The sequence below is a fragment of the Ischnura elegans genome, chromosome 10, assembly GCF_921293095.1.
Source record: "Ischnura elegans chromosome 10, ioIscEleg1.1, whole genome shotgun sequence".
Taxonomy (NCBI): domain Eukaryota; kingdom Metazoa; phylum Arthropoda; class Insecta; order Odonata; family Coenagrionidae; genus Ischnura; species Ischnura elegans.
This window is the reverse complement of record NC_060255.1, coordinates 5,591,106-5,614,834: the sequence shown is the minus strand read 5'-3', so window position 1 is coordinate 5,614,834 and position 23,729 is coordinate 5,591,106. Positions and strand designations below refer to the sequence as shown.

Sequence of the window (23,729 nt, the reverse complement as noted above, 5' to 3'; positions counted from 1 at the left end):
CTTGAATGGTTGGTTGGCACACTCGGTGATGCGTACGGTGTGGCGAACGGCTGTCATTGTGTTCCGGGTGTAAATAAGTCGCGGAAGTCGCAGCGGGAGCCGTCGAGAGATAACGTTGAGACTCAAAATAACGGACCTTGAAAATTAGGACCGCCATTGTAAGAATAGCACTCATACCTGCGTTAAAATACATGTTTTATGATTTTGAGAGTTCAAGGAGGATGCTGAATTTGAGAGCACGCCATTCTACTCTGGATAGCCTTTGGTCGATTTGGAAGGAGACAGCTGTAAAACGTGCCCTGTCTCGCTCTTCTTACGGTTGGATGTTTACTGAGAAATGTCTGGGATTAATTGGGATCATATTTTCGAAGAGTATGCACTCCTTAGATTGAGTGTGCGAAATGGCGACTGTTATTATTATGCCTCGGATGACCTTGGCCTTGAAGAACGAATTTTTGTGTATCGATGTGTTTTTTTGCAAACAATAGTTGAAATTTTGTAAAAAAAATTAGTTTACATTCTGTGCTTATGCTTGAATTTTACTCTCTCACTTATTGATTCTAAACTATGAATGCCAAATGCATATATCAGCCTGCAATTTATTACTTTTCTGCTACGCAAGCAAGTAAAAAAAATAACCTAAGGCGTGCAGTGGTACCTTGTGAGTTCACGGCTTTAGTGTTAGAGCCGCTGTTATGAAATGAAAGCGAATGTCGGTAGAGGCACCAGAGTTGTGTCGCTATCGCATCTTAAGTCGCGCACATAAATATAATTCACCTGCGCTACAGCAGTTGGATGTTCCTGTTGGGTGGCTTTGGTAGAAATTATCGGAATTACTCAGCTTCCCGAGCGATTGCGAACTTCCCATCCGTTTTTCGGCTTTGGAAACGATTGAATCCTCATATCAATTACGGTATTGCATCTTGATGTCATTTCTATTTAATTTTTGTTTTGTTTTGTAGTCACAATTGTTCCTGGCCTTGTAATACTTCGCGGAGCCGTCGCTTCGTATCTTTGCTTGTAGACGGTGGGTTAAGGTTACCTGAGTTGGCTGTTGGAATCTTATACTCTTACATTATTCCTCGCTTTTTAGTTCGTTTGGCACTCTGCTCATTAAAAATTGGGTAAAAGTGACTGGGAAAGTTAATTTCACCCTTGTAATGTATGCATTATGTAAACATTGATTTATTTTTAATTAAAAGGATGTCGCAATCAGGGTGAAATTAATTTTGATACCCACGTTAATTAAATAAATCATTTAACTCCTATTTCCACGTGATATAAGTGAAGTAGCATTACCTCTAATTTAAAAAAATCCATAAATTTTCGTTTCTCAAAATAAAAAAGTATGCTATCACTGTACTTCAACTGTATTGGAAAATTGAAATATTTAATTCAAAATCAAATCGACAATTATAAAATAATTCTTGGGCTCTAAATTTTGATGAGAATCTCGTTTTTGCCTCCGATTGCGCATTAATTTGGTAATGAATTGTTCTGAAACTCTCTCAACCCGTGGGGAGAGGTTTTAGCATCTACTATACTTCTGGGTATGCTTCTGTAATTTCGTTGTTAGTTTACAGGTGTATTTTGATATGTAGATAAAAAAGAAAATTGATGAGTCTATTCCGACTTCATTGTAAGTACTCGGGTCTGTAGTGTCAACCCTCTTGTTTAGCTACATCTACATAATACCCTCCGAGCCACCTCGAAGGTGTTTGGTAGGGGTGATCAATCACCAGCATGCAATTGGATTCCTGCATGCACACCACACGGTCCAAAAAACGTTACGCATACTTAAAAATTATACTACCACATGCTGTTATAAATAATAATAAAATTAAGAAACATGCATTAAGTTTCACATAGGTTAGTAGGCTACACTACGACTCATGCAATCTATCGCTGTTCGAGTCGAATCGAGTTCTATCGCTGCCGTTATAATCTCTTATTGATCGTGGAAAAAATGACATTTTGAATCTGTCTGTTCTACAATCTATCTCTCTTATATTATTTATACGATCTGATCTTCCGTAGTATGCTGGCGTCCGTAAGATATGGTTAACTTCGTTAGAAAAGACATTGTTCTTGAATTTATCTAAAAGGTTTAGTCTGTTTTTCAATCTACGGTCTGAGAGGGATTCCCATCCGAGTTTATCTAACAGGTCACTTACATTAACATAATTGTTTGCTTTGTATTCTTTTCTACTAGCTACTTTGCTATTTTGTACATATTTAGCTACTTTGTATTCTCATATTGAGTTGGGGAATTTTTCGGAGTCGTCAACGTGGGCCAAGAACGAGTGTGTGTATCTCGATGGAATGTGAGGGAATGCGAATACTTTAAAATAACTTAACATCTGTGCTTGCTTACTCATGGTGTGGGGAAAAATAATATGTAAGCCGCCGGCATAAAAGGATGCGTGGAAAAAATAGGGAGACTCGGCTCTAAATTAGGAACGAAAGTGGGGCAAGCACGCTGGAGATTCCTTCCCCGTGATAGGCCCGTCCCCTCACCCCCCAGATAAGGGGGACGCGTGCGGACGGAAAGAAAGGAGATGCTAATTGCAGCGTAATATTTCTTGCCAAGACGACGCGTGCGCTTTTGTCGGCCATTGGAGAAGTATTGTCTAACCATGAGGAAATGTGAAGACGAGACTGTGCGAGATCCTATCTCGGCAAATAGTCAATGACGGGCGAAGATTACATTGGCCGTAAATCTCTTTTTATTGAAGCCTAACGTGGGAATATCTCGAAAGCGATGGGAAGCGTTTTGCTTTTAAGTTTCGTAGTTATCACGTAATGAGAAGTAATTTCTCGCTAGCATTTTAACAAGCAAACATTTCTCGTTTATAAGTATTGAATGAGATGCAGAAGTTTTCAAACTCTACCAAGAAAACAGAGGAGGCTAACCAATTAATTACTTTTTTATGTAAAAATAAATGAGTTTTGTGGCTGTAAACAAGCTCATCTTTCGCGCGCATTCCTGAAGTTACAATATTTTTATACAGCTTACTAATGATACATTCATTAGCCTGATTATTGGTTCCTGTTGGAATTTTGAGTATTCATTATTTAGAGTAGTACATATATTAGCCGGTTCATTGGATTACTCTTTTACAAATCCACGTTTGATATTGGAATTAATTGAGTCTGGACGAATGAATATTTTTTTAATGTGACGGGCGTATATCTTAGTGTGCCATTAATGTCTTCATATTCCATTTGTTTTATTTTTCTCTCGTAACTTTTGTTGACGTTTGTAAGTGGTTTGCGAAAAGATACCTGAAAATTGTGTATGATTTATAGTTGATTTGGGGAAAAATGAACTAATCCGTTCAGAAGATATGTTTTGTTTTAAAGTTGTTGTTAGATTTTTGCTCTGAGCGCTTCTACGCTGGAAATTGAATTACAGCATCACGCCGTAATCGTTTTAGTGTCGTGGCTGTTGTGCCTAAGGAGGTATCGGAGGCCTAGCGGGCTTTGTTAGTAAGCGCTACCAGCCCCACTGCGAAGGTTGCTTGTACCTGCGCTGCTGTTTAGGCAGGCGGGGAAGTAAGAATTTTCATCCGTTGATGGCTGCCAGACGGAGTCGAAAATAGCTTCTTTCGTGGAACTCTCATCTCTTTGTGTTCGCCTGAGTCTAATTGAAAGCGAGAGTGCGTTGGGTGCTTGCGATTTGTAAATGATGATGAAACCGTTTATTACGTTTAGTACACCAGTATGGCGCCAAGGGCATTGAATGTTAATGACATCGACCGGCTGCTATGATCGACATAATCATTTTTGGCGTCTTTTCAATTGAGATAAGACGATGAAATGGATTACGATATGACTTCATCGCCTGTCATCGCGCAAATCAATGCCATGTCTGTGATATTTATCTGAGAGGTATTACGCCGAGGGTTATCTTGAAAGGATAGATACAATGAGTTTTGTTTTGAGTTGGAATAATTCACGTTAAAGCCATTGGAGGATTATACTGGTCTCGGAATTGAACCGCGGACCGTGGGCTTTAGGGACCCCTGAGCACATCGCTCTGCCATCCATTTCCTCGATTCCCGCAAAAAATTTTGGGCTAACTGTGTTAAATGTTTGTCCCCTTGCTGTTAGTCAATTCTGGTGGCGCAAAGCAGGATGAGTTTCAAAGAAGACATTATCATGGGTGATCTGCGTACAAACGCTAAAGCCATCCTTTGTGGTTAAAGATATAATTTTCAACTAGCTCGTAAACGGCGATAATTTGTCATTAATATCCAGAGGAAAAGTTCCTGTGGATCGGGGATCGAACCACGAGCCTCAGGCTTTCCGAACCACCTCGCAGACAGTTAAGCTATGCCGGTTCCATTATTCCCATTGCAGTTAACTGAGGTTCATCGGTCTGTGTGTTCGGCCCTTGTAACTGATTTCTCATTGCCAGAGTTGAGTCTTCTATCTTGTAACGTATGCAGGACGTAGATAACTTTGGGATTATCTCTTCATGGCGCCTTCTATAGAGAGCATTGGCGCCACTAATTTTTCAGTTAGTGTAATCTCAGGATTGTTGACTGCCAATGATGATTCAAATGTTTTAAAGGGGTACTAGCCGCAAGAAGCAATTCAAAGCTCATCGAAATGCCCAGTTTTCCGAATACTTTCTTCGGGTACGTAATATTTGCGTTTCCTTTATTTCATACGCATTGTTGCAAATAAGGCGTGGACGTTTTATAAGACTAAAATTAATGATAAGATATAACTCTACTTAGTAAAATTTTGCATTGCATATTAAAAAGAGATGCGGAATCGAAATCTTGTGAGAAGCTTAAGTACCTACTCTTGCAGAAAATATTTTCACCATTCTAACACAGAATAGACCTTTAAAGATTGACTGAGAGAACCGCTGAGCTACTCGTATGTTTATAGAGAGTACGAATAAAATACATTCACACACGGTACAAAATTTAACTACCTAATCACAGATTACACTCAATTACGGAAATACGATAACAGAATAACAGAAATGTTTTATTTTACGCAGGGAATTTATCCCCTAAATGCATTGCAATAAATATCGAAAAATATAAGCAAATTTAATGCAATATTTCTGAGCAAGGATGTTTCGTATGGTGAGATTAGAGCGATAAACGAGCAGCAGTGAAATAAAGGAGGGCAAGCCTGTTAACACATTCAATGATATTACTTATGTGAATATTAAATTGATAAATTTGAAATAATTTACGACAGTTTTAGTAATTTTAGGACGAAATAATTCGTAAATAAAAAACTGGGCTAATTACGAGATTTCAATGCCACATTAACTACTCTAGCTATTAATTTTACGAAACTGCGCTCTAATTAATTACATTCAACGCCGCAGGAAAATATAGGCGTTTTTGATTCGCACGACTGACCTCGTGGAATTCGCGAGTCTAATAATTATGCTAATTTGTGGAGGGCAATACTAGCTGTAGACTAGAATACGTAAGTAACAACATTAGCAAATACCAGGTGGCATCTGCATTGCATGTTCTCACATGCCCGGTCTACTGAGTGTGTTTAATTTTAATTAGATGTAAATTATTGCAAAACTTGCACATCAACATTTCCAGGTGAGCCCTATTACTTTTGTGACCCAAAGTATGGAAATAAGGGGTCTGCAATAATATTTTTCCTTAGTTTTTTTTCCAGCCCACATGGCGCCTCTGTGCGTTGTATTTGGATGCATTTTTACCTTTGATGCACGAAGTAAACTCAAGGTAAAAAAAAACTCTTGCCAACACTTAGGTCATCATAGCATCAAGAAAGATAATCTTTTAAGGCAATCGTAATTTGTGGAGTTTCAAAAAAGCAACTCGGTGCAAGTTACTAATAATATTGGCCAATAAAATTCAAATAACTCCGAATAACGAGGCGCGTTTCGACATAGAACACGTAATTGTTGCATTTTCGTTGATTTGAGGGAGATTATTGAGATTCACCACTAGCTGCACTGTGATTTTTTTCGTAAAAAAAAAATCTGCGTATCATCTTCAAAGACTCTGGAAGGATAACAATTCATGAAAAAATATGTAAAACACAACGAGAGCATATTGGTTAAAATACTGTGGCCTGATATCAACGAAATAGATAGTGCTAACAATTTTTTTTATGGTGATGATATGGCGCGTGACTCATTTGCATTCTTATCTTAAGCAAAATTTCACTGTGTTTTCGGCCTCTACAAGTTCATCCGATGCCAAAGCATCACATGGCAATGGACCGTAACAGTCCTTGCCAGGAGTATACTCGGAGTGAACGTATCCATTTATTCATAGTGTTATAATTATAAGATCAGTAAACTAAAGCCCTCCATCTTTCCTTTTCCCAAGCTTGTTTCTTCAGTTCCCTAAGATGTCCTTCTTCATCTTTCCCAAGTACATATCTCAGTCTTCCTCGTGTGACTCTTCCTTCAATTTTCCCTCGCCTATCTTATGTCTCGCCTGTCTTATGTGGCATGGCCTATTTCCACCCATGGGTCCTTCTCTGGCATAATTACGGGCCTCCAAAGTTCCCTTCCTCATATATCTATTCTTCCGCACTTCTCTTCGTTTCTTCACCTAACCGTCCATTTGATCTTCATCTCCCGCTGCCGCATCCAGATCTCGAAGGCTTCATCCTTAATGGTCAGCTTTACCGATTCTCTTTTGTCCTTAGAGTGCCACTGCCTACTTGAATGTTCACTCGTACTGTTTCCGTGCTTCCATTCTAAATCTCTCGGAGCAGAGTATTCTGATTTTCAGCCATGAATGCCGTCTTAGCTAAGGCTACACAACGCTTGAGTAAACACAAACAAGAGGGATAATCTGCAACTGCGCATGGCACCAAGTGATATTAACTGGATAGTGTGTGGGGCAGAAAGGCTTCTTAGGATTCCGACGGGGTCTCACCCATGGGTGCCGACGTTTCAGAAGGCCTCTCGATCTTCATCTTCAGGCTCGGTTGATCCTATTGAATGATCGCCAACCCGCCCTGATGACGGAGTGCGAGTGGGCCTCTAAAACCATGGGACCCTTGGGTGAGACCTGACACCAGGTTGGAATACCGAGAAATCTTTCTGCACATAGTTCGACGGGAAACCTCCATCACATGTTGGATCTAATTAGCTGACTGAAAGACGGCGTTTGTTTTCATATATTCTGTTTCGATCGGAAGTATTATCTCCACTAAATTCGATGCTAGAAATGAATAAGTAAAACGATGACATAATATATGTTTATAAGAATATAACTTGCTAACTTTTTACACTTCCCATAAAATTACTGAATTTGGGATTTTAATGTTGGCCTACGCATTTGTTTACTGCACAGCCTTTGGTTTTTGTGCCATATTTACTCAGAGGGTGGAGTACACTCCACCCAAGTCCTTGTCTTCTTGGAAATGCGACTGCTGAATCGCTGGCTCAACTTCTGCTCGCGGAGCGGAAGCCAAGCCCGCAATCTCGGTCAGCTGTAATTGCCGCTTGTAAAAAAAACAATAAAACAAGGCACCATGAGTGCGCTTCAGTTCTCAAAGGAAGAATCGCAAAACAGCGAGCGGATGTTAAAAGTAAATAAGCACATGGAGATGCAAGGCAGCACTTATTAATTAACCACAGTCACACGGTGAATCTGAAATCCTGTGGAAGGCTTGAGTGGGCTTTTCAAAGAACTGCTCTAAAGGTTGAGCTTTTGGGTACGTCAGTTTGCTGACTCGATGAAGAATAAAACGGTTCGCGTTGTACGGAGAGTCAAAGCACTCTCACGAATATGCATGAGATATTATTTTATTTCTTATTCTTACGTTGGCGTGGTCAGCAGGCAGCTCTACATTGAGGTCGGTGTGTTTGAAATTAGGGGCTCGCTCGTCAATGATTTTTTTACATCGACTTTGATGGAGTATGAAAAATAATGATGAAGATAAAATGGATCGACCGAGTACGTTAAGAGGAAGTGTTGAGAAGAGCGGGAGAAAAGAGAAGTCTTCTTAAAATCTTTAGGACCACTTAGTAGGCCATAATGTGAGACTCCGTGGCCTGATGACAATAATCGTGGAATGGCGGGCGGACGCGAAGAAGGGCAAAGGACAGCCCCAAATGAATTATTCATGAAGGAGTACATCAAGGATCATCGACGTCAATTGCAATACTATTTTTCTAAAAAAACGCAATAGGTAATACGGTGAATTGCATACATTTCTTTTCTAGGTGATTCACATGGCATAAGGAACATTTTTCTAATTGTATATGATTTTTTGTGTGAATTACATCAATGATGTAGCAGAAATCTACAAGTTTTATGGGCTTAGGTAGGCACAACCGAAAGAACCTGTAAGAAATGCAGAGTTTTAAGCTCAAAAATATAATATTTCCATCGAACGAATGCCGGTTGGCCCAATTTTGTTGGCGCCAGTTGATGGAGTACAGCGCGGCGATTAAACTGGGACATTTTTATGAACATGGCATGTTCTCCGTTTCTCGCACTATCCTCCGAATATGCGTGAATGCGTTGCTTACGGATTTTTTTCGGGTGAAAGTCGACCGGTTGGCAGCACTGGCAATTAATATTTGAATAGAAGTGAGTGGGCGTTAACCTAGGAATAGATAATTTTGATTTCTCCCGTGGGACGAGAGTGAAATCGTTTTGGGAATAGACGAAACGCGGTCTGCCCTTGACATCTATGCGCTCCTAGGCAATTGGATGCAGATCTATCCAATTTCGGCGGCATTTGGTCCTGCTTCGCCCGAGAGAATAATTGAATGTCTCTCGTGGGTTGGCAGCGCTTGTATCAGCTTTGAGCCCCATTAAAATATCTGTCGGGTGTCATCCTTGGATTCGGGCGAATGCTTCAGGGACCCTGACACAGATTATTTAAATGCCAATGATTCCCAAGCGTCTATATTTAGGCATCCTGCACGAATGTTATCACTGGCGAAAGGGAGCGTGGCCCATGTGTGCTTCATAGCCATTCCCGAGGCAGCCCGATAAAAGAGGAGGATGAAAATGTACGTGAACTGCGCCGCAAATCATTCGATAGCCGAATTTATTGGCCAATTCGTTTCAGCAGCTACGGAGAAATGAGAACAGCAGATAAAAGCGGGTTGCTTGCGTGCTAAGCTAGTTAATGTAAACTTAAGCGTGGGCACCTGCTTTCCTTCCGCCACCTTCGATGATTATAATGATGACGGTGAATTGTTATTGATACAGTATTTTCAGAGGTTGCAGCACTTACGCGCGACATTTTCTTGACTTAGTGACCTCATTTAAATAATTTTATGTTGACTAGAAGTTTTGACGGTATGTAAAAGAGATATTTGTCAACGTATAAAATAGTTTCAGCCTTGATTTTGTGGAATTTTGATATATCCATGATAAAAACACAAATGGCAATTTCCACACTATTTAATACATCACTCAACGACCAACGATGGTTTTAACGCTTTTTGTCATTTTCGAGGCATGAAAATGACATAAAGCGTCGAAATAAAGCGTTGAAACCATGGTCGGTCAATGAGTGTTGTAATGAAAGATGATTGACAATTTTCCACAAAAAATTTTGTGGAAAATTGCAAATCATCTTTCATTATGAATCAATTCCACTCCATCTCGCTTGATTCCTCGAATTTTATATGTTGAGTGTTGTATTAAATAGTGTGGAAATTACCATTTGTGTTTTTATCATGGATATCTTAGTCAACGTTTGCCAATAGCTCATATTTTAATATTTAACTTATCATTTTCTGTTGCGTGAAATTTTTATATTTTTTTGACGCAGAAAAGTGTTCGCAATGGTGTGCTCGGATGAGAATTTCATGAGGAGAGCTCGATTTTTAAACGAATTATGCGTCACTTAAAGATAAGAAATATAACTGGGCGAATATATATATATTCGAATATATATAATTCTTCGGCAGCACCACATTTCAAATGCTTCCACTCTTGACTTCTCTGCTGCTGTCAAAGTCCAAGCCTCGCTTCAATAGAGAAACATACTCCATATGTACCATCTGGTGAATTGTTTCCTTAATTCTATGCTTGTATTAATTACTATAGAGCGTTCCACATTTAGTTGACAGTACGGGCCTTATGGATAACAGCGTTGCCAAGCTTCCGCACCGACGGCAGGCATCCTAACAGCGTATGCAACCACACATAATAGAGTGCCAAAATGGTCTAGTTCAAAAAGGAGTTAGGGATCGCACAAAAGACGGCGTAAATTAAGGAATTTTTAAGCGTAAATTACAATACATTTGCTGCAATATAAAAGGAAAAGTCTTTTGTTATTTTATGCATGTACTTATTCAATGCACAAGCTGAATAATGAATAATCTGTAATGTAAAAAATAACAATAAATTGAAGGATAATAAAAATTATCCCACTCCTGAAAGAGACAAAATTTCTAATCCTACCATATTATGCAATATTTTTTGGCTCTGGCTAGTATTACATGAAAGGCGATGTTGTATAAGACATCATCAATCTTTAATTTTTTGAAATTTTCCCGTACTTGGTTTATTGTAAATTAAAGATCTCTTTTCGAGGTGACATCTTCAAAGCTAATTTCCTTAATGTTCTTTTTCCTCCACCTTGTAGTAGGCAAGGATTCCAATTTCCTTGAGTAATAAGAGGCATTATCTACCGCTATAATTGATCCTTCGGGTAAGTTTGCAAGAAATGAGTGCTCAAACCATCTCTCGTAACACTCGCCACCCACTTCATTCTCATCCATTGAGTTCTTTGTGTACAGAAACACATGCGATGCTCCTTTTATGAACCCATTTTCCGTTCCTGCGTGTATAATTGCAAATCGTCCTCCTCGGGAAGTGGGGGCCGAGCGCAGTATTTAGTCCAGCAAGGAAAGCTTGACGCGGATTTTCTAATTGTTTGTTTCGCAAACTAATGTTCACTATTTGTCCAACATTAATCCAACTTTCGCCTGTGAATACTCTCGTCCTGTGTTTGCGACGATATTTTTTTAGCTGCCTTAAATAATTAATTGTGCCATCAACGAATAATATCATCCCTTTCGATAAGGATGATTCTTTTCTCCCTGCGTTCGTACACGAAGCCTATGTCCAAAAGAAGACGATATAGTGTTGTCCTTTTGTGATCTGGGAGAATGCTATCCGTATTTACCGAGTTTGAGATGGATTTTTAAAGTCGGAGGAATATTTTTCACGAAGGATTCATGTATCTTCCTTCTAATTCCCGATCTCACAAAATCGTTGAAAATCACTGGTCTCGAATTTTTGTAAGGCTGTCTAATTTCTTTAGTTTTTGAAGGAGTTACCAATGGACCACGGGAGCTTTCCTTTCTCACTCTATAATCAGTAGACTCCGAGCACCCAGTAGCCTTCGAAGTTTCTCGGCAGGCCTCACTAATGCTGAGAGATTTCCTGAAGTACGAGAAGACTTTGAGCACCAACTGTCTTTCGCGGCTTATGAGCTTCTCACCTTTTCTTCTCTTCCTTGTATTGGACATATTGATCGGGCGTGTTACAGCAGAGATAGTGTAAAACACACTTCACAATTCTCAAACTCAGAAGACCACACAACACTTGTTCACTCCAAAAAAATGCAATGACAAACTGAACGCCTTCGTAAATTCTTCCCACGGCCCCTTCGGCTAGGGTCGATTCTAGTGAAGGTTTCATGGTACCCTATGAAAGGAACTCAGAAAAAACCCAAGCCCCCTTTTGTAAAAGGCGTGCACTGGATGGGGTAGTGTTTCGCACAGATAATGAGATATTCTCTTTCTTGGTTTCCGCGATGGGAAATTTAAGGAAATATTTTTTATAGCTTTTGTTATAATTTTTATCGAAAAACTATTGGCACCAATGAATGCAGCATTTCTTTCTACATTAGAATGCAATTTGTAATCAGTGCATAACGCAACATTAATTTTCGTGCTGTTATTGACAACACCGCGCTCCTGGCCTTATGGAGATTAACATGGGAAACGATTCTCCATAAGAGCCCATACTGTGAACTAAATGTGGAACGCTCTATAGTCTTAAGTACTTTATTCAATTCTACTATTATTTATTTGAAGAATGATCATCTCTTCAACTATTGATTGCCGGAGTTTCTATCTCCTCTATATGCCCTAGCTTTTGACTTGCCTGTAAGTTTCGAATTGCTTTTGTCGCTTTAGCGGAACTTTAAAATCACCTACTGGTGACTGAAATAGCAATTGATGTTAAAAAAAGCTATTGATTACGGGTGTAAAAATGCTATTTGAGTCACCATTAGGTGATTTAACGTGCGTAATTTAAGCTTACTCTGTGCTTCTAAACTTAATTTTTAGCCGTATAATTGAACTGAAATACTCAAAATTGTTTCCTTCTGGGATTGAACTAGGGGAAAGGAAGCCGATAACATTCGTAAGACTGAGAATCCTCTCCCCACGCAAATTTTAACTCCGCCAAGCTGTCGTCATCACCTAATAGCTTTTTTTAATCTCCGGATTGTCTTCTTATCTCTCGAGCTCCTCTTAATTTGTGTTTCTCTCTTCTTCATAATCCTACTTTCAAAGCCGCTAATATTTTGATTCAGCAGCTGTCCAATTTGTATGGCATACAAGGCAATGCTATTAAAGTTTAGTTTTTTTTCAAGTATTTAATTGTTCCGTTCCGTGAATTCAAACCCATTAGAGTGATTAAAGGAATCAAGGTTGAGTTGGTGTATCGGTGTTGAAAATTCGAGTGAAAATTTATATACACTCACTTTTATCTCGATCAACGGTCAAAACTTCTTAACCTGTGATTATCTACGTAGATTAGGTTCCCAAAATTTGTTCTTAATACAAGTTCCAGTCTGATATCGGGTCGTTCTCTTTAACTCGAAATAACGATTCATTGAAAGGATTCGAAGGATGGATGGGAAAGATTAGTTGCGACGAAATAAAACTTGATTATTCCACCATGCTCTTGCGAGTTTCAAATAAAAAAGCAAAAGTCGTCGTCGACTTTTCACGAGTCAGTTACGCTATTAGAAATCCCTTTCATTCAATCGTTCACTTATGGAAATCGAACATTGAGGGAAAGAATCCATCACCGACAACGAGTATATAGCAACGGACAAAGCGCCTATGCGGAGAGCTAATTGGAGCTGACGGATTAGCGGTAGCGCACGATAACAGCGCGTGACGTCATCGACTGAGCACGCTAGGGGATAAGGGCTTCGGTTATTTACAAGTTATAAGTTTACGGTTACAAGCGGAATATGGGTCTCGTTATTTTTCAAATTTTATCAAATTGAAAAATATAAAAAATATAGTGAACAATGTGCTTCACCACTTTCTTCGCCGTATAATAATATTAAAACAATGTCAACGCCATAAAATAATATTCTAGCCACCAATATTTTTCACGAAAATACTCAATTTCTATACTTCCGTTGCTATATTTGGAAGCCCTAGGGCGAAATACCTCATCTGCTCGGGGTACGGGATTTATCTCCCCGAGTCTTGTGCGACTTGCGGGGTTCCCTTCTTATTTCCAGAATCCCCTCAGCTGTGTGGTACCCACTGATGCTAAACACGTTTCACCCTGCTTCTATGAATTCCATTTCCGTCATACTTTTACCTTAAACACGGATATAATTTGCGACCAGTATCACCTTATTCCTGCACCTTCTTATCAATGCCATTAAATGCCAATAGTATTATCCTCATCATTATCATGAGTAAACAAACCGAAGGTTGGTTTGACGCAGCCCTCCACTAAATTCTCTTTTCGGCTTATTTTTTAAAATTGATATATTTCTTCTGCTTTACATCCTGTATGAGTTGCTGCGTATCTCATATTAGGCCGCAATTTGTCTTTCTTACGTTCGACTTGTCTTCCAACGATAAGCCATCAATCCTCATGACGTGCCCGATGAAGTTGTGGCGCCTACCTCCCGAAGACTTTCTTTTTAATCATCCGACTTCATTGCTCACGCGATCGATACAGTTGACCATCATCATTCTTCTGTTTCACCGCATTTCGAAGGCTTCCAATCTAAACACGTGTGTTTCTGTCATTGCCCAGGCTTCATCACCATAAAGAAGTATGCTCCAGATATTGCCATCATAAATCGCTTCCTTAGCGCTGTTGCCCAACTATGAAGAGGCACCTCTGTTTTAGGAATGCCTCATTCGCTTTGCCTATTCTACTGAAATCATAAGCCTACCAAATATATATTGGCAGTACTGATTTTTCTTCCTTTTTTACTCTGCGGAAACGAAGTAAAATTATGAGATTGCATGGATTTCATCGATTTACGTCGCACGTACAAGATAGGATTTGGGGCATTTACACATAGCGATATTTCGTGTACATTTGTGTAGTGGACCTCTGCAATTTCTCTCTTCCTTCCGTCCTTTGACGATAATTTTCATCGTGTCTGTTAACGTGGCCGATCAAAATGTTCCGTCTTCTGCACAGGGTTTCACCTTCTCTCCTGCTGCTCGTCTTCATTCTTACACTATATTTCGAAGCCTTCCAGCCTTGACTTCTCCGCTGACGTCATCGCCCATGCATAAACATGCTACAAATGCAATTCCTAACGAATTGCTGCCTAACTGAAACGCTTATATGTCCCCATGCTGTATGAAGAATATACAGATGTATTAATTTATGGTGTGAAGAGTTCTCGGGATCGCCACCGGATTAGGAACTGCATTAATGCCGACGTTTCGATCCGTTCATAGGGCTGCCACAGCCCTGAGGACGATGAACGAGTCGGACATCGAAACGTCGGCATTAATGCGGTTCCTGACCCGGTGGCGATCCGGAGAACTCCTCACGCAGTCTACTCGCCGGGAAAGCAGTAAGTCTTTCTCCGAATTAATTTTATGTTTCCTTTGCTTTTGAACAGTTGGTGGTGAGGAGGTGACGAGGGACGAAGTGACGTCACATCCGGGCGATGGCTGCTGGTCAGTCGGAGGCGGCCCGGGGCGGCGGCGGGGGCAAGGGCAAGGGCGGGGGCAGTAGTCGCAGGTCCGCCGTCAGCAAGTCTGGCTCGGTTGAGCTAGCCGTGGAGGCGAAGGAGGGCGACGTCCAAGGGGGATCATCTACAGATGCAGAGGCGCCCAGGCACGGCTCTGCTTCCTCAGGTAAAAGCGCCTCTCTCTCTCTCTCCGTCTGGCCCTGCTACATGGGATGCCGTTTCCATGCTCAGCACTCGAGGACCTTAGGGACTTGGGTGGTGGCCGGTAAAGTCCTCACCGGCCAAACCGAAGGTCCCGGGTTCAGGTCCCGTCTGGATATTCAGGGCATGCATGTTTGTGATCATGAATACATTGAGTGGAAACCACTCATGTAAAGGCTCTCCTGCGCTGTTTTAGGGTTACTTTAATTAAGTAAATCAAATACAACTAATGATTTCAGGCTTAACTCTGTGAAACCTCTCTATTAATGTAATGAAATGATTTTGTATGGTTCACTAATATAAATAGTGAACACTAACATTAGTGAACAAGTTTTATTCTTTCATTTCCATAAGTAAATTTATTATGATGGTGTAACAGGCACACCTCTATGAACGATAAAACATCAATGTTCGTATGCTTGTGAAGTCAAATGAGTTTCCGTGGTGGATTTGGTGCTTGAAAGCTAAGTTTCTGCGAAACGATTTTAACCGTTTTTCGGGGCCCTTGCGGAGGCTTCCCCAACGGACAGACAGCCCCAATCCCTTCTCGTGGCGAGGCGTAATAGATATGATTTAATATGACCTACTTTCCGCTGGTGCAAGTGTCGCCTCTAACGCAGGGAAAAATTGGCGATCCCCCTCCCCCATCCCCTCGATTCACGCGCTCCACGGAGGCGACCGCAGTTCTCTCAGTCAGGGGCAGCTTCGTTTCGGGTTGACTACATAGGTACCTATGTACTGCGCGTGAGGACGATGGGTGCCCGGATCGCCCGGTTGAGTCACGCCCTCTATGACGAGTAGTTTTCCTCGCTCAAGTGCTCTCTTTGGCTCCAGTGGCTCGTGAAGCATCTCCTGTTCCTAACACGCTGTCGCCCCTTGCATTCGTCAATCTAGGTAACGTGATGTAATGTCGACGCCTCTGTGAATGCCAATCCTCGTTACTCCGCGCTAGAGTGGCGGTTATCAACCTGTTGTGCATACTAACAGCGCACAACACTTACGGATGATGCGGGAAAGGCTTAATGCTCGCTTTCTCTGCGTGGAGCGGTGTTCGTTTTACAAGAAAATTCCGTATTCAAGCGAGAAGAAATGACGCTTGGCCAGGAAATGAGCGTTTTGGAGGAGATTCCGGGGGAAAGGGGGTCTGGAAGAGTCATACCTCCGTGGCCAAAACGTAACTCATGTCCAAAGTGTTATTAAAACACTTATCATTAGTTCAATACGATTTACTTATTTCTTTTAAGTTTTGGAAACATTGTTTTGATACCAAGCTGAGATAGCATCCATGGCAACAAAGCCGCTGCTTTGTTCCCAGAGCGCTAGAATAAAGGCGAGGAAACGGTATGTGAAAATATTCGTGTGGATGTTGGCACTCTACGGGTTAAAAAACATGTGCTATATGAAGTCCTGACCCGAAAAGTCTGTAGGCCTTCGAGACGAAGCCGGGTGCTGAAGATCAGACGAACGGGTTGAGTGAGAAGCGACACGTTGTACCAAAGGATAGAAGACGACAGGGAATTATGGGTAACCGTGCTACGGAGAAGGACCCGCTGGGAGGATAGGCCATCTCATAACTTAAGAGACGCAATAATTAGGCGTGAAATGCAATTACGGTGAGAATTGAAGGAGTCCTCCGAGAGAGGCCAAGGGTTTCGTGCACTACTATTTTGGACTGGTAAAGAAGGCTTCAAGGAGGGAGGAGGAGGGGTTTGAAGGAACTAGCTTGGAGGGCTGCAATCTTAGAATTTCAACCTTATTAATTAGTGGATTATGCGTGATGAAAATGCGTAATATTAAAAAAAACTACTTTTTTATCCTATAATTTATTCGAATATTATCATTTAGTTGATGGAAAGCATCTTTAATATTTTCCTTACTTAGGCTTCAATTTAAAAGACTTCGATAGAAAATCCATTTTGGTTCTGAATTTGACAGCTGCTCCGCTGCAATGGAATACCTCGAAAGGAAACGAGTTACGCATCAGATCACAGTAAGGGGAAAATGCTCTTATTGCAGCCGTAGATATCTCGGGCATATCCCCTTAGCTTGAACGTAGCCTCACTACGCTTTCTGTTGCCTAGGCGTATTCCTCGATTGTATCGCACTCAACTGAGCCAATGAGGGGTGCGCATCATTAGAAAAGAGACGAAAAATGGTGAATACTTGTCGAATAGGCTGCTAGGAATGTTATGTTGAAGATCTCGCGGGTATGAATTTCGTACGTAGACTCATAAAACCCTATATTGCCATTAGTGGTTAGGGACATATTTTCTGGGAGTTCATTGGTGTTCAAAGTTTTATAGGGTGGTCCTTTCCGTCAGGTAGAGCTGCTCATGTTTCTAAGAATATGATTCGTATAGGATGAACTTACGATAACCGATTTTTAAATTAAAGTTTATGAAGAATTTATTATTAGATTCATCATACGCGAGTTCACTTTTGTAAAATTTGATGCTTTTTCTGAAAATGTTTGGGTAAATTTCACAGTCAAGATGCGTATGTGTGAAATAGGTTGGTTTGGTTGGTGAAATAGGTTAAAATGTGTACCGGAATCCTGGATTTACCGATTTCTTCCATGAGGTTTGCTCGTCGTTTTTGCTGAAGGTTGGTAGAGGTTGATACAATAATGATAAAGAGCCATAACTTTCGATTATGCATCCTTTGTCTACTTATGCACTAATCTGCGGCGACGGTCGACTTTATTGGTTTTTGCGTGGACAGGGAAGACTGCACTCCTTCACTGCACCCGTCGTATCACAGTCGTTCGGAAAGCGTTACCCATCCTTCTTTCCAGTGGGACGAATTGGACAATCTGATGGCTTTTTACGGCAAAACGTTGAGATTTGAAAATGCTTGAGATGGTTTAGGTTAAATTTGGCGAAAGCAAAGTTAAAAATTAATGGATTAGCGGCGAATATATGTACCATGATGTTTGAAGACTACCGGAATTTTGTCGTCGATTTTATTCTTCGATTATCTAGAAATATCGAATTAGCGAACGATCGATCGAGTGGTCGATCGATAAGCGGGAAAACGATTTCAATAACAAGAACTTGTTAGTTACAAAGAAAATTAACGATAGCCTATGCGTCGTTCCTCATTTTTGAAAATCTAGAACATATGTGCATTCTAAAATTCCGGCAATAAGATTAAAGCTATAATAGTTAGCCTTCGTACTTATCCAATGTGTTATGTTTATTGCAAAAAGTGCCGATTAAATTGGAAAAAGACGTATTACGAGAAGCTGAGTTACGAAATCCCGAATCCTGAACATTATTCCATGAACCACCACGTGCGATGTGTGAGCGCCTTTGCTGGCTCGATCCAGGAATTCTTTCCATTGTATTGCATCCCTTGTAAATTGATTCCATACCGGAGATTAATTTCCCAACTCATCATACTAATCATTTTCTGAAAAGGACTAGGCCCACAAGTGATGAGAATATTGACACTTCCACTCTATTATTGGAAATTAGGTGAGCTGATTAGATTTCGGTCCCGTTATCTCTCTTTTCTGATTTTAAGATAAAAGCATCATTACGACGATGCATCGGCCTAATGAATGGCGATTTGGATTCTCTTCCCCTTTCAAAACTTTGACCACTTAGGATAGAAGTTATGTAGCGTCATCCTTTTTTTTGTTTTTTTTTTGCGCCGCTGAAATAAACTGTTTGGAATAAATAAGATTAAATGAAGAAATTCTGACCAAAATTTGATGATAAAAATCATCGTGCGTGGACTTGAATTGAAGCCGTGATTTCCTATAAATCATTAGTCTCTCTTTATTTAAAATGTAAACGCTAAAATTTTTTTTCTGTACATCAACATTATAGCCATTACATTGAAATTTTCCCATTGGTATATTTATGAATATATATGTATTCACGAGTAAATGAAAAGCGAACCTCGACAATTATAGTATCCGTAAAGGTATGCATGAAAGCTGGCCATCCGTCCATAATAGACTTATGCCGTTTTGGAGTTCGTGGTTTGGCTGCAAGCACATTAAAGATATTTTGTTTTCCGTTTATTATTTTGAGGGAATTGAACTTCCGGAATTAAATGTGTCAAATGTATCTAAGGTGCATACACAATGAAAGCAAATACAAGTGGTGACCAGTCGCTATAATATAAGTTAATGGCATTAGCATGATTGGTGATATCGGCATTAAGTTATGATGGTGGTCGATTAAAATGTATTGATTGGTGAATTCCAAGATTGTTTCTTAGTGTTAATAAAAAAATTGCGTTTGAGTGGATCCAAGTGAAGTGGTATGGGCCAAGTATGGAGAGATTTCAAGGAGCACCTCAGGCCAGAAAACAATCCTTATGTCGGCGTGAGAGAATTTCGGGCCGAAAACTCAAAAAAAGATACTTGGAAGGTATTTATGATTATTGAAAAAAAAACATGCCTTGGTATGCAACGGTTGGTATGGAAAAAGCTTAGGAGATTGCAATGCTAGGAAGAAATGCAGTGGTAGGAAAAAGATTTGCCCGGAAGAAAAGAGAATGCCAATGGAGATTATGAGTTAGGAGGGGGTTGGAAAAAGAGATTCGAAGCCAGGAGTTTTTTTATGCTTTCTGATTTCACTCTTTTTTATCAAGAAATTCCCGCAGTTGAGGCATCTATGAGCAAGTTTCGTAATTATGCAAGGTTTTGTAGTCGTCGAGAAAATGGTTTGGCTGAAATTAATTTAGACATGCTATCTAATTTTTCCTTCATTTTGTCCATGGTGTAACTTGTTCAAATGTATTTGTAAAGTTTTTTCTTTGGAAACTTTGGGTATTTAATGCATATTGTAAACTGAATTATCTTCTTTGTCAGAAGCTTTTGGTAGGTGAGGAAAAGAGAAGTCAACTTGTTTATTAATGTATAATGTTGAGGAAATGGTGACACAGCTGTGAATTTCGGCGTAAAATGTTTTTATTTTTCCTTCTATTTATTCATTTCGTCATCTAATCGACTGCATCTGTCAAGTTTTTCAACGAGACTAAATGTGGTAAGCGCGTAGGTAGTAGATATTGAATTGTTTCTCTCTTCGGGAAGCACTAAGTAATTAGTCAAATAGAACGATGGAGACTGACTCAAGGTCTTGGTGGTGAGGAAACTCAATTTTAGGCTTTCAATCAGCCGGGAATCGGTTTATTAATGCGAGAAGTTATCTGAGGAATGCCCTTCATAATAGGTTATAAACGAATCTATTTAGTTTTAATCGGAAGAAATGCACTCTTGACGAATTGAATCGATGCCCAGCGTTGAGAAAGAAATCCATTTCGCGGCAATCCAATCAAAACGCAGATTCGCGTTGCCTCATTCCCGTATCAAACTCTGAGTCCGGGGGTTTCGTCAATCGACAGGCGACATATGCGTCCAGCCCCCGTGGGGAGGAACCCTTCTGTCGGAATGGATCAATTTTCTCGCCGTGTGTGTGCGTTGCGAAATGGACCTGGGTTGGGTGGTTGGCCCAGAACTTCCCGGCCTTCAGTCTGAACCGTGGACGCATCCGCAGGCGATGGATGGCGGCAGGGAGAGGCCCGTCTTCCGGAAGACGGTGCACTTCGTGGACGACCCCAACGACCCCATCGAGGAGGAGCCGAGCACGGAAGCAGAGTCCCTTGACGACGAGGTCTGCTGGGGAAGCACCCCCAACGCCTCCGATCGCGATGTGCTCAACTGGGAGAGTTCGGACGAGGAACCCTTACAGATCGAGGACTTCGAATTGGACCCAGGTAATGGAGTTGGGATCGGTCGTGGAGGACAGACTGGACTACTGCATAAATCGACTATGTCCACTGGAAGATTTGTTTCCTGAAGCTGACTACTCATCGAACTTGCTGATAGTGTTGCTTCCAATGAAATCTTTGTTTTAGGGTCATCGTCATTTACGTATTGTGCTCAATTTTTTAGAAAAAAATAATAAAGCTTGCCTGACTAAACCATCGACTAAATAGATGAGTTAATATGAAGGAGAAGACCAAGACCAAGTTTGAATTACTCCGTTTTGACCTTAGCTTACCCGGTTATTTGGCCCATGCGTTGTACGAAATTGTGCTTAGACGTTTATTTGATTGTACGAGATGGTTTTTTTTTCTTCCTAAAATATTATTTTCACTTATTCTGGCAAGGAAATTGTTTATGACTCTCTTACGCTGACTTCGAATAGATCGAGGACTTCGAATTGGTTACAGGTAATGGAGTTGGGATCGGTCGTGGCGGGCAGACACTACTGCATAAATCGACTTGGTCAACTGGAGGATTTGTTTCCTGAAGCTTGCTTCCAATGAAATCTTTGTTTTAGGGCCATCGTTAATTACGTATTGTGCTCAATTTTATAGAAAAAAATAACAAAACTTGCTTGACTAAACCTTCAAGTTTAAAGTATACCGGGACGAATATAGCTCTCCGGCTGTGGCGCTGTGCGCACGATTTGGACTGCTTGTGGCATCATATGCTCAGCAGTCCAGCAACACCTTGTCCGGTACTGTCCAAAATCATCCACAGAGGGGAACGACGTCTCGGTAGCTAAACTGGATAAAGCACTCGACCGGAAATTGTGGGATCCGGGTTCGAATCCCGGTCAAGGCGGATGATTTTTTTCTTTTCTTCTTTCGCATAAACCTTCACCTACTGTCAGCGTCAAAATGACATGCCGCTGTACTTCGCAAATTTATATCTGGGCTCCAGTGGATGCCATCATAATGAATAATATATAATTGTAAAGGAAATTTTAATCTTAATTCTGATTTATCTTTTGTTTTATGAAAAATTCAAAACTGTAGATACGCCAGTGCAATAAATGACTCCGCACACCGTAAAATTAGCCGTTTTGTCAACTTTATGAACTTTGGAACTCCACCTAAGGAAAACCACTACGTTTGCAACATTCGTCTTTCACAGTAAGTTGCACACATTTATTTAGACTAATAAAATGGCTTTTGCGTATTTTTAGAACACATATTTTGTTGTAAAATAACGAAAATGCTTAAACATTATCTAGTCGTACAGTTTAACCGGAAAGAAAAAATAAAATCGATATAAACACTTCTTAATTTATTTGCAATTTTTTCTTGATCCGAAAATACACGATTTATATGTAGTATAGATTATATACGTGCATTAGTAAATAGATGAGCTAATATGAAGGAAAAGACCAAGACCAAGTTTGAATTACTTTAACCTTAGCTTACCCGGTTTTCCATACGTTGTACGAAATTGTGATTCGGCGTTGAAATAGTATTTTATAGTATGGGGCGGTTTCTTTTCTTCCTAAAGTATTTTCTCACTTATTCCGGTAACGAAATCATTTATGACTCTCTTACGCTGACTTTTTCCATCTAGGGTTGTATAGAATTTTAAAAGATCCGATTTTTTACTCCTGTTTATTTTACCCCGAATGCTTATAACATCGAAGGATGTATCTATGGATGGAACTCGAATATTATCTCTTTGTATCCTTTTAATTTTGCGTTGCTCGTTTAACAGATGGTGAAATTTAATCCAAGTGTATATGATTCTGTCGTTCCTTAGCAAAACGAATAATGAAGTTATTTTAAATTTCAAAACCAGAATAATGTAATCTATGTATTTAAGAGAAAAAAGTTCTTTTTCGACTTGTTATGTAAATATGTTATAAGAAGAACTTAGCTCAGTTTCCTGGAGAAGTGTTTGGAACCTATCTGGCTATTCCTATGATGCCATTGCAGCAAATAATGCGAAGAAGGCAGGAAAGTCTTTAATCATTTGCGTGTTTGAGATGTCAAAGAAAGCGTTCGTCTAAGTTTTGTACTCCAGCTAGAGAGGAATTGATGAGTACGATTTACGATGACAATGAGGGAAGTCTGAACCGCGGAAATTTGTGATTGTTTATAGTGATATAGATAAATAACGTATTACTTTAGTTTTTCAAATTCATGGTTTTAACTAGAAGAAAATGACAGAGCACGGTATTTGGCACGATATTGGTTGATAGCAAACACAATATAGTGACCTCGTCGTAGATGAGGAACCCAAGTGGGACGTTCCAGAGAAGTCGGGAAAAATTGACCCTTCGCTTATGCTTTGTGATGACGATATGATTTGGGGAATCTTATATTGCACCCTTCGACTGCGTAGCAGCAATGATATGTAAAACTATGTCAGTGCTCTCGAAAATGACATTGTTTTTATGGCACCTGTTTTACACTACACCAGTCTTTCCGACGGCGGGATAATTCAGGAAGAAAGTAAAGGCTGCGAATTGAGGGGCATCTGCGAAAGTCCTGAGGTCGAAATTTCGTACTTGAGATACATGGCAATGTCGATTACGGTCTAATTTACATTAACGTGAAAATTCCATGATGATGTGAGTTTTAAACGAGGAAATCCTCATCAAAAAAGATTGTTTGAGCGAGATGAATGCGTCCTCTAAGGGGATTTGATTCTTGAATCTAACTCGTAAGAATTCCAAATGAAATATTAAACTTGACCCTTCGAAATTCGAACTATGACTGGATAGAACTTCATGCAAAAAACTCGGATGGCCCAATGAAAAATAAATGGGCCCCCTATCGTGTAAACGTTACAATCTCTCAGAAATTCCCCAGAAATTGATGGGTTTTAC

The 23,729-nt window shown here is 40.2% G+C and overlaps 1 protein-coding gene across 2 annotated transcripts in view; it reads left to right on the top strand.

Moving 5' to 3' along the window:
• LOC124166612 (serine/threonine-protein kinase NIM1) overlaps positions 1-23,729 on the top strand; it is a 167,512-nt gene that overhangs the window by 42,686 nt on the left and 101,097 nt on the right. For both annotated transcript variants that reach the window (XM_046544209.1, XM_046544207.1), the window contains exon 2: positions 14,857-15,094. In XM_046544209.1, coding sequence (XP_046400165.1) covers positions 14,905-15,094 — 190 coding nt within the window. In that variant the 5' untranslated portion in view covers positions 14,857-14,904. The remainder of the gene's footprint in view (positions 1-14,856; positions 15,095-23,729) is intronic.